At 37.8% G+C, this 16,764-nt stretch overlaps 1 protein-coding gene across 1 annotated transcript; it reads right to left on the bottom strand.

Annotated features, from left to right (window-relative positions):
- Positions 1–9,695: 9,695 nt before the first annotated feature.
- On the bottom strand, positions 9,696–16,089 carry LOC144455696 (major urinary protein-like). Its single transcript, XM_078149165.1, has 6 exons — positions 15,970–16,089; positions 12,004–12,131; positions 11,593–11,663; positions 10,358–10,465; positions 9,966–10,073; positions 9,696–9,775 (listed from the first exon to the last, which is right to left on the bottom strand). The coding sequence occupies exons 1-6, from the start codon at positions 16,087–16,089 to the stop codon at positions 9,696–9,698; spliced, it is 615 nt and encodes a 204-aa protein (XP_078005291.1).
- Between the last annotated feature and the right edge of the window lie 675 nt (positions 16,090–16,764).

Genomic DNA, 16,764 nt, shown 5'->3' with positions numbered 1-16,764 from the left:
TGTGCCGCCTTTTCATTTGACCTATTCTGCTTTTTATTTTTTTTTAATTTTATTAATTTATTTTGATTTATCAACAATCACTTCCTTATGCTTTTGAGTTGAAAATTTTTCTCCCCACCTCTCCAAGACTGTGCACAATCTGATATAGACTTTACATTTACATACCCATTAAACACATTTTCACATTAGTGAAGTTGTAAGTAAAAATTAAAACCAATAGGAGGAACCATCAGAAAGATAAAAAAAAAACTCAACAGAAGGTAAAAATAAGTGATAGCAATTCGACTTCCATAGTTCTTTCTTTGGATGTGGACAGCATTTTCCATCCCAAGGCCTCTGGAGATGTCTTAGATCCTTGTAATGCTGAGAAAGGTTCAGTTTAACAATATTAGTTATTGCATAACATGGCTGTTATTGTGTACAAAGTCCTCTTGGTTCTGCTCACTTCACTCAGCATCAGACCATATAAGTCTTTCAAGGTTTTTCTGAAGTCAACCTGTTCATCATTTTTTATAGCACAATAGTATCCCATTACATTCATATACCACAACTTGCTTAGCCATTCCCCCATTGATGGGCATCCTCTCAATTTCCAATTCTCTGCCACCACAAAAAGAGCTGCTATGAATATTTTTGTACATGTGGGTCCTTTTCCCATTTGTTTGATCTCTTTGGGATATAGCCCTAGAAGTGCTATTGCTGGATCAAAGGGTATGCACATTTTTGTAGCCCTTTGGGCATAGTTCCAAATTGCTCTCCAAAATGGTTGGATCATTTCACAACTCCACCAACAATGTATTAGCATTCCAATTTTCCCACATCTCTCCAACATTTATCATTTTCCTGTTTCGTCATGTTAGCCAACCTGATAGGTGTGATGTGGTACCTCAGAGTTGTTTTGATTTGCATTTCTCTAATCAATAACGATTTAGAGCATTTTTTCATATGACTATAGATGGCTTTAATTTCTTCATCTGAGAATTGTCTGTTCATATCCTTTGACCATTTATCAATTGGGGAACCTATTCTGCTTTTTAAAGAGTTCCTTTCTTCAGTGAATATTTGTGCCTCTTTTACCATTAGGCCAATTTATTTTTTAAGGTATTATTTTCTTCAGTATTTTTTGAGCTTCTTTTACAAGCTGTTAATTCTCTTTTTATAATTTTCTTGTATTACTCTCATTTCTTTTCCTGATAAAGGGAAATACACTTTTATCTCTTTCTTAAACTTTCCAGGAATTCTTGTTGGGCTTGGGTCCACTTGACATTTTTCTTTAAAGTTGTGTTTGTAGCTGTTTTCACTTTGGTGTCTTCTGAGTTTATGTATTGGTCTTTCCTACCACTGTGGTAGCTTTTTACCATCAAATTCTTTTTTTGTTATTGTTGTTCACTCATTTTTCCAACCTGTTTCTTGACTTTGAACGTCATGTTAAACTTGTACTTTGCTCACCTGGGGGATGGAGAGGCACTGTCACAAGCTTTGAGCCTTTTCATGTTACTATTTTCAGAGACAGTTCTAAGGGTCTGCAAGTTTTTGATGTTTCTAAAGTGTTATTATCCTGGAAGAGGTGTGGTCACTGCCCTCCTTGTCTGCTCTCTATTCTTGATCAAGAAAAGGCCCATGGTTCCTTGTACCTGTATGTGCTATTGCTCCTCTCTGTTTTGGTACTGTGACCAAGGCCCCTGCTCCTTTTTGGCAAACCCTGAGCACTTCTCTCTGCCTTGAAACTTCAACTCAGAATTGCAAAAGGTCAATGGAGTTGCCAATCAATGACAGCTATACCGAGTGCCTACAAATGATCGTCTATAATCTCTTTCTGAGGCGTCTGACTTCTTACCACCTCTGAGCTAAGAGCTCCTGAAGCTGCTGCTTCTGCTGTGGCCACTGTTGCCACCTCTACGCTAGAGGTGGTTTGGGGGTGCTTCAGGAAGACCTCCACTAGACCTCCGTCTTAGTGTTACAGACTTCTTCTGCCTACCTCTTAAGTTTTCTTAGGCCAGGAAAATATCTTGCTACAACTTTTTGTTGTCTCTGCCACGCCAAAATTTTATTTGAGTGTCATTTTAAAGTTGTTTGGAGGGGGATGTTTGGAACTCCTATTCTCTTTCCAAGTTCTACTCTGGCAAAAAAAAAAAAAACCTTCTAATACCCTTGAACCCTCATTAGGACACAGGTGCTCCAAAGTAAAACTCTTTAATTTTTTTTTTTTAGTCTTTACTGTCATAAGTATTGGATTATCCTCGTTGATTAAGGGAAGCAACACTGGAGAGATTTCAAAGATGCTAGTCAATTACAAGATGTCCCAAAAGTCTTACTATGGTTTTAAGCTATTAAAGCTTGTACTTATTACACCATGTACTTATATCTAGTGAGTCAAATGAATCAAAAAAGTAGAAGAAACTGAAGTGGCATTTAGGAACTTTTTCTTCCTTCTACCAGCACCACACCTCTTAAATTGCCTGATTAGTTTCTTAGCTATCGTGTGTAGTGGTTGCTTTTTGGCAGGAAGTAGATACAGATTCCTAGAACTTAGAATTAACCTTTAAAGTGATTCTATACCTGAAGATGCAAAGTCTTCCACTGTTATAGACTTCAAAGTGATGGCTGATCAGCTGAGTTTGTTACAGAGAGACTGCAATGGATAGAGAAAAGATATTTAATAAAATCAACTACCATCTAGGGCTTCATGGTTTACAAAACATTTTTCTCACAACAGCCTTGTGAGGTAAATAATGTAAGCTTTATTATCCTTATTTTAGGGATATGGATATTCCATATGCAGTGCTCTTTCCATCACATCCCACAATTATCCATCTGTAAGTCTCTAAAACCGTAGCTATAGGCTATTGTATATAAATTGTTGCAAAAAAAAATTAGACAAATCAATGAATTTTAACAAGTGTGTTTTTTTAGCAATATAATTCATTGAATCAATTCAGCAACTCTTCTGTGGTTTAGAACCACAGACCAGGGGAAAGATTAAGTGACTTGCCAATTGTCACTTAGTTAGTATGTACACAGACAATATTTAAGCCCAAGCATTGAAACTTGAAAGCCAATTTCTCTCTAGAACACACTGCTTTTCACAGAAATTGACAATATTTTCATTATTGTCTTGCTATGATAAAAATGCTATGTAAACCTTAAAGAAATATAGAAACTGGAATTATCAACAGAGACCTGGATCTTAAGAGATTTTTCTATCTTCAGTCATAGCAGAAAGAAGAAAATAGAGATCTTGACCTTGGGAAATTTGAGAGGCTGGCATAGAATAGTAAAGGAGACTGAGCAATTTCTCTTTTAAGTTTCAATTTTCCTATTTTTAAAATGGGAAGAATAATGCATGATCTACCTTATACAGTTGTGGTAAGGAAAATTATTTGTAAATCTAATCTCTCTCTAATGCATTGACTGTATGTTATTGGGTTCAGGATAGAGGTTCAGCTCATCGGAATAGCACAGTATATATGCTAATGGCTATTTGAGCACAAAACAAAACAGAAACAGTAGAAGGCAAAAGGAAGAAAATTATCTGTCCTTATCTTTTGTTCCTCTGATTTCCCCCCTTCCCACTCATATTTGTGAGAGACCAAAAAGATTCTGGGAGTTGAAAATGCTAAGAGGCTTCAGGCCCAGATAGTCCATGACACTTTGTTAGAAGGGCAGATTCTAAAATAATACTGAATGGGTGCAGTCTGGCAATCCAACCGGCCTTTACCTTGGATCAAACAGAACTGAAGGAGTTCTTCTTCCAGCATGCTTATGAGAAGACAGTCTATAATTTTCAAACTCAGACAGGATAGAATGAGTTTTGTGTTATTATCATAACTTCCTACTTACTCTCACACCTTATAGTAAAATCTTCTAATTATTGTAGAAAAAACAACCCAAAGCCTTACGATGAATCTCAGTAGTACTAATTACTTTTGAATCCACAATGAAAACAATCGATGGGTGGAAAAACTATTTCTCTAAGAATTAGCTATTTCCCTAAATTTTTGTGCATTCAAATATTTAAGTAATTCTTTGTGTTAACGTTTCTTGATACAAATCAAAGAAGACAGCATCAAGCTTTGGATTCTGAATTGACTTGGAGGAATGTAAAACGCCTTCTACAGATTTTACTACTTTCTCATAACATCTAGTAGTAGTAGCCTCAGTTCATACTCTTCCCCACATATCCAAAGATCACCAAATTTGACATCGTGTAAGGGTAGTTAGGTGGTGCAGGAATTAGAGTGCCAGGCCTGGAGTCAGGAAGACTCTAAATTCCTGAGTTCAAATCTGGCCTCAAGCACTTATTAGCTGTGTGACTCTGGACAACTCACTTAACCTTGTTTGCCTCAGTTTTCTTATATGTAAAATGAGCTGAAGAAGGAAATGGCAGACCACTCCAATATACTTGCCAAGAAAACCCCGAATGGGGTGACAAATAGTCAGATATGACTGAAAAACACATCAACAAAAGATTGTAGGAGGTGAGTTGGGGCAGGGCCAATAGAACTTTAACTTCTACAAATTTTATACAATATGTAAAATTTTCCATTCTTTATCCTTCAGTCCCTTCAAATTAGAGATGGACCTGCCATGGTCTCCACTGTTCTATAGTTCTGTTAATAATGTATATATTGGCATATGGTTGTGATTTAGGTATTTTGTAACTTCACATGCTCACTTTTCTCCGAGAGTGTAAGCTAATTGATAGTGCTTTCTAGAGAACATCTGCATGCCATGTAACTACATTAAGGCCTTTTCCACTTTAACTGAAGAATCCTCTAAAGTATTCTCCCTCCCTCTTTCCCCTTGCCAATCTAGATCAGCATTCATATGCAGTATCCAAGAAGAAAACAGCACCTTCTTAAAACAAAGATTATTTTACTCTCAAATAAAAACAAGTACCAAGGCAGCTCCCCTAGGCCTTCATCAAACTAGAGACCACAAAAAAATCTCCTTAAGATACTTTGGTTGTTCTTTTTTCTCCTTGCCTATGAATTCACCATTTTACTTTATATTTCTAAACTGTTGAGAATAGCATTTCCTTGTTCTGGAATTGAGACAATAATCAGCTCAGCCCAAGTGAAGGAGATTTTTGTAGCCCCCTAGTTTTTATAGATTACATACTTTTTGTTCTAACAGAAATAAGAAACACCAGACCTCTCAGTGCCTTCTTGCTAACCCATTCAGTCATTCCCTGCCCTAGACTTCTTGGGAACAAGAAAACAAAAGAAACGTTTTTTAATGCAAGTCAGTGATACTAACTTTTTAAACATATTCCCCTACCCAACCACCCCGATCCTTACTACTGATCTGAAACTGTAGCCAGTGGAAAGCAATCTCTGCGTCTGTAACCCTCCCTGAGACCCCTGGGAGCTACCATCTGCCCTTTCCCCACTTGGAGAGTTAATTACTGCTCTTTTCCTTCTCTCATTCTCTCTTCCACTGGTAGATCTGAGATCTCAAAAATAGGGAATTTCCTATAGTTTGTGGAGACTCAATTTAGAATACAGACCTGTGAGAAAACCTCATCTAATCTCCACTCATCTCAACACTTCTACTGGATACAAAGAATATCCTTCAATAAACCTCTTAGATTCATAGGTTTAAAGTGGGCAAAGGCAGCTGGGTGGAACAGTGGACAGAGCGCTGTGCCTAGAATCAGAAAACTGAATTCAAATTGGGCCTCAGACACCTACTGGCTCTGTACCTGAGCAAGTCACTTTTCTTGAGTCACTTTTTCTGACTCAGTTTCCTCAACTATAAAATGGAGATCATAATAGTACCTACCTCCCTGGATTATTGTGAGGATCAAATGAGATAATATCTGTAAGGCTAGCACAGTGTAGGTGACTTAATAAAGTCCTGTTCCTTTCTATTCCTTTCACTATCTGTTTCTTCCTCCCTTGCAAATGGCAGTTAGTTTTTCAAGAGAGCAATCATTGTTACATAAAGAAAGTAATGGAATAGGAGAATCTGACCAATCCTTCTCTTTCATTACTTATGAGTGTAACTCTGGCTCATTCAAAAAATAAATAAATAAATAGGACTCTAAAACAGGAAACAAGGCATTGACATTACCAGAGGATAAAAACACCTTGTCAGGGCAGAGGAATGATTTATCCTTCGCCAGGGTACAAGTGCACCCTAGTTCCATGTATTCCCTATAAGTATACACTTCCATGTGTGCGTCCTGTTGGATCATGGAGAAAAAAGTAAACAGCTTGAGAGGGAAGGAAGAAAGATAGACTGGTCCTCATGAATTATGTTTTTTTTAAAAAATAGCTGTGGGTCTGATGCAGTTTAGAGGTTCAGGGATGCTAGGACCCAATGTCACAACAAATGGGTCCTGTCTAAAAGCATTAAACCCAAGCCTTCTTTCAGCCAAAGACAAGGTTTATTAGAACATCCATCATATTGGGCAGACTCTTAAAGAGTCTGAACATTAGTAAGCTATTGGCTAGATTATAAGAATCTGACCAGTGGCTAGATTTTAAGAATCTGAGCAGTGGCTAGATTATAAGAATCCAAGCATCTTAATGAAGACAAGGTGGACCTTATATATAGAAAGACTGTGGGAGGACCTAGGAGTAGCCAGTAAACTAGGGTGAACAGAACTCCTGGGACCTAGACCTCGTGGCTAAGGGGAAATGGAGTCTAGCTAGAATTACAGGTGGGAAATGGCCAGGGGGCATACATAGGGAGGTAAGACAAAGGAAGGCCAGGCTAGATTAACAGAATTAGGAGATTGGGTATAGCCACAATGATTATTATAGCCTCAGGTGAATGTCAGAGATTTGGCCATGTGGGAAAGTCCAGAGTTTTTCCTTTCTGGGGTCCAGATCCCAACCCCATCAGGTCCAAGCTACGCAGAGAAGGTGATACTGGTAGGAAGTCAGCATTGGGAAAAGCTGAGAGGACAATTTCAGCCTCAGTCTAAGATGGGATCCTCTTGGCTCAGTTTCCTCATTATGTTCCTTTGAAAGGTAATGTTACCCACCTGGCTATTCCTGAGTCTGGCTATGAGGTGGATTTGATACTACATGGTTGGAAAACTGAATTATCTGAATCCAAATAGAGCTAAGGATGGTTTATTCTCTCATTGGGGCCCTAAATCTGGTCCCCATTTTATATCTGGGCCCTGCAGTCTTTTCTGTCAGATTTGTGTCTTCCAGACTACAGGCCATACACCTACAGTTGGTAGCAAATAGCAAGTACCAGTCAATGTCCCCCATTGTTCCCTGGATGCAGCCTGTGCTTGGTTCCAGTCAACCTCTTCTTTGGGACCCCCTTGCCAGCAGGAAGCCATTTCAGAAGCTGAGACCTTCGCCCCTACTCCAAAAGAATTTAGGTCCCATTTGTTTGAGGGGGGAATGATGGGATTGGGATCTGGGCCCCAGAAAGGAAAAACCCTGGACTGGAATTCCCACATGGCCAAATCTCTGGTGTTAGCCTGAGGCTATAATCCCATCAACTGGCCTTTCTTTGTGGCTACACCCAATCTCTCAATTCTGTTACCCTTAAGCTAGCCTAGCCCTCCTTATGGCCCCAGCCATTTCCCACATTTAATCCTAGCTAGGCTCTATTGTCCAGGTCCCAGGAGTCCTGTTCACCACAGTTTACTGGCCACTCCCATTCAGATCCACTCCTAGATCCCTCCTGCAGTCTTTTGGTATATAAGATCCATCTTGTCTGCATTAAGATGCTTAGATTCTTATAATCTAGCCACAGTTTGGATTCTTACAATCTAGCCAATAACTCACTAATGTTCAGACTCCTTCAGAGTCTGCCTAATATGGCAGATGTTCTAATAAACCTTGTCTTTGGCTGAAAATAAATAAATAAATAAATTGCTGTGGGTCAACAGAGTGACCTTGAACCTGAGTGTGTTTTTTGTTTGTTTGGTCTAATCTGGTCTGGTCTAGGGGGACCCAGAAGCAAACCAAGTAAACAAATTGTCTATGTATGCATCTTGTTCTGGTACTAGACTGTAAGCTCCTAGTAGCTTAGTACTCTTAGTAGCTCCTAGTAGTGAGGGCAGAAACATTGGAATTAGGTACAGGTTCTGCACATGTAGGTACTTGATATATATTTGTTGAATTGGAATTCTTGTGTATTTGCCATGTATGGCCATTTGAACCTCATATTTGAGTATAAACTGTTGCCTTGGCATAACATTTTTGATGCTATCAAACTCCACCAATGCTGCTGCTCTTTTTTGGTTGCCATCTTGTCCTGGGCCATTGGTTCCAGTGAATAGTCTATAATAACTCCCAAATCTCTTTCCTAGGTCACAACTGATAAAAATCAAAATTCAAAAGATCCCAAGAGACTAGAATATTGAACTCAAACTAAATAATATGACATTCAACTGGTGCAAATGTAAAATCCTATACTGAGATTTAGTTAATTTATTATACAAGTAACAAGATAAATCTGACTTGGTGGCAATATAAATGAGTAAATTAGTATATGACTCAAACACAATGTGATTTAATATAAAACAAAACAGTATGACAAGACTGCCAAATAAATGAACACAAATTTACTTTGTACTAATAAAACTGGAATATACAGATAACAGCAATTAGTAATTATATTTTGTTATGCTCTGGCCACATCACACCTAGATGTCTATTTCTAGGCACCCTATTTTAAGAAAGTAATCAATTAATTAGAGCTAGGCAAGTGGAGGGTAACTACTTGCTATTTCTAAGAGGATTGAAAAACTGTAGAGAATAATGGAGAAACTTTAGATTTTTAGCCTGGAGAAAACAAAAGATAGAATTATAGAATTTAGAGTGAGAAATGATCCTAGAATTAAAAGGGATCATCTTTTTCAAGATTCTGTAGAAACATTGTCTATGACATTCTTGATAAATGATTACACAAACTCTTTTGAATTTGGGTTTTTGTTCTTGTTTTTGTTTTTAGTGGTAACTCCTATAGAAGTGACATATTAAGAATAATGCCCAAAAAGAAATACAATAAAAGTCCTCATCCCTCAAACCTCCAAAAACAGAGGTGGACCTAACTTTTTTTTTTTACAAAATTTGAGGTAGAAAAACAAAAAAAAAATTTCAAGTAATGTATTTTCCATTGTCACCCAGATGATAGTATTATCTCCTCAAGAGATTTGTTTCATAGAATCTTCATTTATGGAAAGAGGAGAAAAAGGAAAGAGTAGGGAAAGAGGTCCCAAGGAAAGGAGAGAAGAAGGAAGTGAGTAAAAGGGAAAAACAGATGGAAGGGAATGAAGAGAAGGATACTCAAAAATTTGAGAATTCAGTTAAAGATACAAAAAATCTCACTTCTTCCTACCTCAAATACTAGTTCTTTCTTTGGGAGATAACAATAATATTAATAATAATAATAAACATTTGTGTAGTACGTACTATCTGGCAATCACTATTGCTAAGTACTTTACAATCATTATCTCATTTTATCCTCACAGCAACCCAGTGAGGTAAGTATTCTTATTATCTCCATTTTACAGATGAGGAAACTGAAACAAAAAATGGTTAAATGACTTGCCCAACATTATACAGCTAATAAGAAAGGTAAAGGACGGGATGGGAAGCTAGCACAATAGTGCTCTTGGAACCAAATAGAGTCTCTCCCTCTTGATTCAAAGATGTCTTCCAATTATATACTTGGATTTCAGAGTACAACCTATGAATGGTGTCAAGGAGATACTGATCTTAGGGCATAACCCCAAAGTTAGATGTTACAGGCTGCAGGTTGACGCTAATTTCTATACTTTCATTGAGGAAACATCGATCTGTGGAGAAAAAGTAAGATACAATTGGCCCTTACACTCCAGCCCATATCAAACATTCTGGATGCCACCATTCTGGATGAAAGAGAACAAGGACAGCATGTTAGGATAAGAACTGAACAATGACTATTTTGTTTACATTGAATTTTCTTCCTTGTCAAAGTAATCAGAGACAAATATTAAAAAGACTTACCAGTGGTAGTCAAGTCAATGGAACTACCAATTGTAAATCCATGTAACTGACAGATTTCCTCAAATTTATTTTTTGCAATTTCATTTAAGGTCCCATCTTTACGCCAGCCTGCATTTGAAGATGATTAACTGTTACTCATGAAAATATAGCTATAACCTTGATAGAGATAGTCACTGAGACAATGACTACAGAAGAGTTCTGCCCTAGATTTCAGGAAGATGGGTAAATCCAGAGTCTCTCCCTGGATTCTCAACGATGCAAGAAAAAAAGGTCATCTATTCACTAAAAGGGATGATGAAATGTAATAGTGGGATTGGTATTTGAAAGAGCAAGCAGTTTTGGACCAACTGACATGGGCAGAGCTACAAGAATAGGGGCTATAGGACACTTACTGTAGAGCTCCACTTCTGAGATTTTTGTGTCAAACATATTAATTGTAGAAATCAGGAGGAAATCTTCTGGATCAGCGACTTCTACATGGAATTTGTGCCTGCCTGGGTCTATAAAGAAGTAAAATAATAATTCACTTGGTGGTCCAAGAGATGAGGACAGACAGACCCTTCTTTATTACTCAATGACTGGTACTTCCCTAAGACATCCTGTCTGGCCTGATTCTCCTTATCAACAGAGGTGCTTTCTTCTGCCCTGATCAGATTTTACATCTGGAACCCTGTAGTTATATCTGGATGGCTCATTTTAGGAAGAACAATGATAAATTGAAGTGAATGCAGAAAAGAGTGATTAGGATAATTAGAGAATTTAAGTACATGCCATACAAGGATTCATAAATGGGATGAGGGATGTTTAGGCTAGAGAAAAGAAGAGTTAGGGTTGGGAGAATAGCAAAATAAAGTCTTCTGTTTTTTCAAAGGCTATTTGCAGAAGAAGGTATCATGGAAAGAATATTTAGAGAGGATACTGAAATGATTCAATTATGTATAGCTTCCCTGACTCTTCCTTTGCCCTGGTAGTGTGGTGGCCATAAGTATTTGTTCAGCCTGAGGAGGACTGTGGTTTTTATACTCTAGACTTCAAGAAGCAAACTCAGCATTTCAAACTGTTAGCTCATCAGACCACTTAAATCTGAAGGATGGTTTCATCACCTTTTAAGCAAAAACTAGACTAACCTGTATGGGGGCAGTAGGGAGAGGGGAAGTGAGGGTCAAAGATAATTTGTTTTGTTTGAATGTGCATATTTCACACAACGGTGTTTTTTTCTTCTTTTTTTCCAATTGTGAGTGGAAGGGGAGAGGCAGAGAAAATACATTTTTGTTAATTGAAAATAGTTTTTTTTTAATTTTGAAAAAAAAAAAGGAAAGCTCCAGAAAGGGCCAAATGAGGAAAAATAGAAAAAAAAAGTTGCAGAAGGATATATTCAGAGAAGTGTAAAGAAGCACTTTTTTCACAAGCAAAACTATCCAAAAGTGGAAAGGCCTTCTTCAGAAGCTAGTGGTTTCTTTATCACTTGAAGGCTTCAAGTAGAAGGCAGATGATCACTTCTCAGGGAGTGTTACATGGAGGTTCCTATCTTTGAAGGTCTGATTAAAATGGCACTTCTTTAATGAAACCTTTTTGGACTGATCAGATTCAAACATTAACAAAAATGTGTATTCTTAGTGATACATACATTTAAACTGGTATCTATTAGTTTCCACTCTGAAAGCAATCATTTTGATTTTGATACATTCCTCTCTTTCCCTAGAAAGAAAAAAAAACTGGAACTTAGAAACAGGTAGAAGGCATTGCTTGAATATTATTTTCAATAAAAGTGAAACCTACAAAGTGGCTGCCCTGCTGACTTAGTGGGCTATGGGTAGGAAAATATTATTGATTCCAGTGACTCTGCTCCCCTTCTTCATATAAACTTTGGGTTCTATCAATACAAGCCTCCATGGCATCCCAGGGTTTTCTTATTCCAGTCTCATTACTGTCCTGGTGATGTTGAAAAGGATTTCCCACACCTGAACCCCTGAGCTAGGCTGTGTGGAAACAATTCCTCAACAATGACCTACAAGCTTTCCCCTCTTCACTCACTTACCTCACAGAGAAGGTAATTGTCAAATCATCAACAGTCACTTTAATTTCATAGATTGAAGCTCCGAAGTCCTTTTGTTCCCAACCTCTATAGGTGGAGGCCAATAAGAATGGATACCACCTTCCTGAAAGCTGTGGAGAAATAGTTCAATAAATGGAAAGGAGAAAAAGAATAGAAAAGAGAATAGGAAAAGGGGTGAGCTGGGAAAAACACAACAAAACACAAAGTGCCTGATATGTCCTGGACCTAACATTACATGAATATGAAGAGGGGAGGCAAGGATCTGGGCTAGGTATAAAAAGTTCTGCCCTTTTCCCAATTGATCAATGGTCAAAGGATATGAACAGGCAGTTTTCAGAGTAAGAAATTAAAGCTATCCTTAGTCATATGAAAAAAATGTTCTAAATCAATATTGATTAGAGAAACGCAAATCAAAATGACTCTGAGGTACCACATCACACCTATCAGATTGGCCAACATGATAAAACAGGAAAATGATAAATGTTGGAGAAGATGTGGGAAAATTGGAACACTAATGCATTGTTAGTAGAGTTGTAAACTGATCCAACCATTCTGGACAGCAATTTGAAACTATGCCCAAAGGGTTATAAAAATGTCCATAGCCTCTGGCATAGCAATGTCACTTCTAGGGCTATATCCCAAAGAGATCATGAAAATGGGAAAGGGACCCACATATACAAAGATATTTATAGCAGCTCTTTTTGTGGTAGCAAAGAACTGGAAATTGAGGGGATGCCCCTCAATCAGGGAGTGGCTGAACACATTGTGGTACATGAATGTAATGGAATACTATTGTTCTATAAGAAATGATGAACAAGCAGACTTCAGAAAAACCTGGAAAGACTTGTATGGACTGATCCTGAGTAAAGTGAGCAGAACCAGGAGAATCTTATACATAGTAACAGCCATGTTGTTTGATGACTAACTTTCATAGACCTAGCTCTTCTCAGCAATGCAAGGATCTAAGACATGTCCAAAAGTCTCATGATGTAAAATGCTATCCACATCCAGAGAAAGAACTATGGAGTATGAACACAGATTGAAGCATACTATTTGCTCTTTTTTCCCTTCTGTTTTGCTTTGTTTTTTCTTTCTTCTTTCTCCTGTTGGTTCTAATTCTTCTTTACAACATGACTAATGTGAAAATATGTTTAATAGAAATGTATATGCAAAGCCTGTATCAGATTGTACACTGTCTTGGAGAGGGAGGGAGGGAAGGAGGGGGAGAAAATTTAAAACTCAAAAGCTTATGAAAGTGAATATTGAAAACTAAAAATTAATTAATTTTTTAAAAAAAGTTCTACCCTTTATGATCTCCAATATAGGCATGTTTATCGATGCTATGGTCCTAGGGGTGGACTGTGGGTTAAGTGAGAAAACAATAGTCCAGGGAAGGTTGCAATCTCCCTTGGTCTAAGGAGTAGGTTACCTAGCAGAGTTAACAAGGACATCTGATAAGCCCCAGAAGGGGCTCATGCAAGCAATGGAATAGCATTGGCAACTTCTAGTTACACTGAAAGGTGGTGCCCACTATGACTTGAGGTCTTCTGCCAATAGTTACACTCAGTGAGTTCACAAAGACAGGGGAGGTGTTCAATGCTCCATTGAGAGGAAGCCTAGGCAGAGTATATGAAGAAGGGGTGGAGATAAAGCCAGATATATAAGTAGCAAAAGGCAACTGGTCTCTTCCCCAGGGCACTGAATTTGAAAAACATAGCTGAAATAGCACAGAAATGGCAGTGTTAACTACCAGCCTGGTGTTCACTACTCCAGTGGATTAATATACAGTATTGTTGGATCTCTCTGCCTTCTCCCAATGGGGTAGGAAGATGTCCTGACATGTATATTGTACTCAACATGCATTTCATGCCTCTTGTTCCCAGAGGCAGTTGTCCATGGGCATAAACATTTCTAATTGCACTGTTTATAGTCTTAAAGAAGAGAGGGGAATGAAGGGAGAAAATGCCTTTTACTGGAGAGGTGCTATAAAAGAGCACTGGCTCAAATACCAGAGGACCTGGATTAGAATTCTTCCCACTCCTTTTGTTTTCTCTTCTTTTCTTTTTCTTTTCTTTTCTTTCTTTCTTTCTTTCTTTCTTTCTTTCTTTCTTTTTTCTTTCTTTCTTTCTTTCTTTCTTTCTTTTTCTTTCTTTTTTTTTGCATTTTTGGATGGCTGTGTCAGTCAGCCAATACCTACTCATTTATTAATTATTTACTGTACACAAGGCATAGTATGTGACCTTAATAGATCACTTTAATTTATCTGGCCCTTTGTTTCCTCACTTGTAAAATGAGGTATTGGAGAGATGGTCTACATGCCTCCTTCCTCCTCTAGAGTCTATAATTGTCTTTGAAAAACTCTTAGTGGAGGGTAGTGAAAAGAATATTAGTCTGGGCACCAGGAGACTTGGGTTCCCAACTCCTCTGTATAAATAACTGTACAAGTCACTTCCCTTCTCCAGCGCTCAGTTACTTCAGCTGCAAAATGAAGGAGGTACATAAATGCTTCTCAATAGAGCCAAACCTAGTTTTTGTCTGGCCTTCTGTTAAGCTGAAATCTCCATGAAATGATTTCTTTCAATTGTCTATCAACAAGAACTATTTGCAAAGCATTGTGCCAGGCACTGTGGAAAAGGCAAAGCAGTACGTACCTTGCTGGTGAGCTTACTAGTGTTTAATGAAAGTTGGTGTTGATAAGGATGCCTCCTGTGGTACCTCAAGTTCCTGATCACATAAGCTTACGTGTCAACTTTCCATTAGCCAGAGCATTAGACCTATCCATTCGAAATTCATGCTGAGTAACAGAGGCTTTATTGTGGTTTTCCAGTGATTTCAACAATGCATACTTCATTAATTCATAAATACAGATTTATTGAGCCCCTTCATCAGACTAAATCCATCTTTTGATTATCCCTGCAAAGGGAAGAAAGATGGGGCAGACAATTTGTAATGATCATTGTTACAGAAATACCTTCTTTTTTAGGTTAAAAAAAACCCTTTAGAAATCCAAACTCCTTCAATTATTAGTAGGACAAATGGAGGCCAATAGAAGGAAAATTAATTGTTCAGGGTCATGAACCTCAGTAGGTATAACTAAGACTAGAGTGAAAACTAGGAAGACTTTCCAAAATTGAAGTGCTCTTTCCTCTTAGAGGAAACTGCTCAAGTCATACTGAATCTGATTTTACTTTATTACTCTCCATTCTCTGAGTAGACACTGATAGAAGAATGATCCAGTATAACTAACTAGACTTTCAAAACTCACCACAAATAATCCAATCAGGGGCCTTAGCAGTGAGCCACTTTGCTCTCTTTTCCATCTTCTTCCAATCCCCTCACCCCCAAGTAAACTAGAAGTGAATATTCATGGTGATTTATGCTACCATACCCTCCTGTAAGCCCAAAATACATAGACTGATGATGTTGGAAATTATTTCCAAAGATTGGAACCATGCTATTCTCTCTCTCTCTCTCTCTCTCTCTCTCTCTCTCTCTCTCTCTCTCTCTCTCTCTCTCTCTCTCTCTGTCTTCCTCTTCCTCCTCCTCCTTCTTCTTCTCATGTCACACACACACACACACACACCCATACCCAGGACTGGTTTAAATGAAAACACAAGGTCAAATAGACTTGGAGTTCAGTTCATTAAGTTGATTGGATGTAGCATTAGATTTAAAGTTATTGCAAATAAACTGTGATATGTAGTATTGCAAGTAAACTCTTTTCCAATGAGAAAAAATCCATTTGAATACCAGGAAGTAGGATAATATACATGTACACAAATACTTGCAGACATGTTCATACTTTCAATTAGTTCTATACCTTTTATGATGTTAACTAAAATTCACATGATACATACTTTTCTGTACTAACCTGTCTCATTTCAGTTCTGTAAATTTCCACCCTCACTTTCCCACCTTCCAATCATACAACACTGTGCCCTATGTTACCTTGCTGATATCAAGTTCTTCTGTAGCAGTGGTCTGAGCCCAAAAAGTACAGAACAAGGACAAGCCCAAAATCAGCAATGGAAGTTTCATCTTCACAGCATTTATCTCTTCCTCTAGCATCCACGAATTATGGAGGTTATTCTTATGAACGTCCCCTACTTCTCATTCAACCGTGCTTTTAAAATAAATATATCCTTCTCTAAAACTGGGTTTTCTCACTAAAGCAATCAAGCAAGATATCTCATGCCCATAGTGGCCTTAAATTTGTTGATAATTGCCCAACTATTCAAAATTTTCCAAGAACAGCCATGCTTCATTGATACCTACTATCATGTTCCTCCAAAACTCATTTCCAAGAGCAACAGATCATGCTGTAATGGGCTAGCTTCCAAATCACTGTAAGTGACCATTTGCTATGGTTTGAGAGGTTGGATTAAGCTCTGATCTGTGGGCAGAGATCCCTAATCTCAGTTATTTCTGAAGGCACATTCTGAGCTAAAGGAAGAGCAGACAGTAAAGTGTTTCTTTAATTTACTTAATCCTGATCATGTCTTTTTCTTGTATTCACTCAGATATAGGAAGTCCATTTACACTGTCTTAATTAGTCCTTTAGTTCATTTTCATGTCATACACTAAAGATCTTAAGATTAAGAAAAAAATTTCTTCATCTGAGTCACACCCAAGAGCCATAAGGCTTTACAGGATAGAATACTAAAATGAGTTTTAGCAGGAGTTAAAAGGAATTTTCTAAGCCCGAATTACATAGTTGATTTGAATATAGAACCTTAAATTGCA

Source organism: Phascolarctos cinereus, unplaced genomic scaffold (assembly GCF_003287225.1).
Source record: "Phascolarctos cinereus isolate Bilbo 61053 unplaced genomic scaffold, phaCin_HiC Scaffold_2;HRSCAF=192, whole genome shotgun sequence".
NCBI lineage: Eukaryota > Metazoa > Chordata > Mammalia > Diprotodontia > Phascolarctidae > Phascolarctos > Phascolarctos cinereus.
Note: the sequence above shows the minus strand (reverse complement) of the source record. Positions and strands in the feature narration are given on the sequence as shown.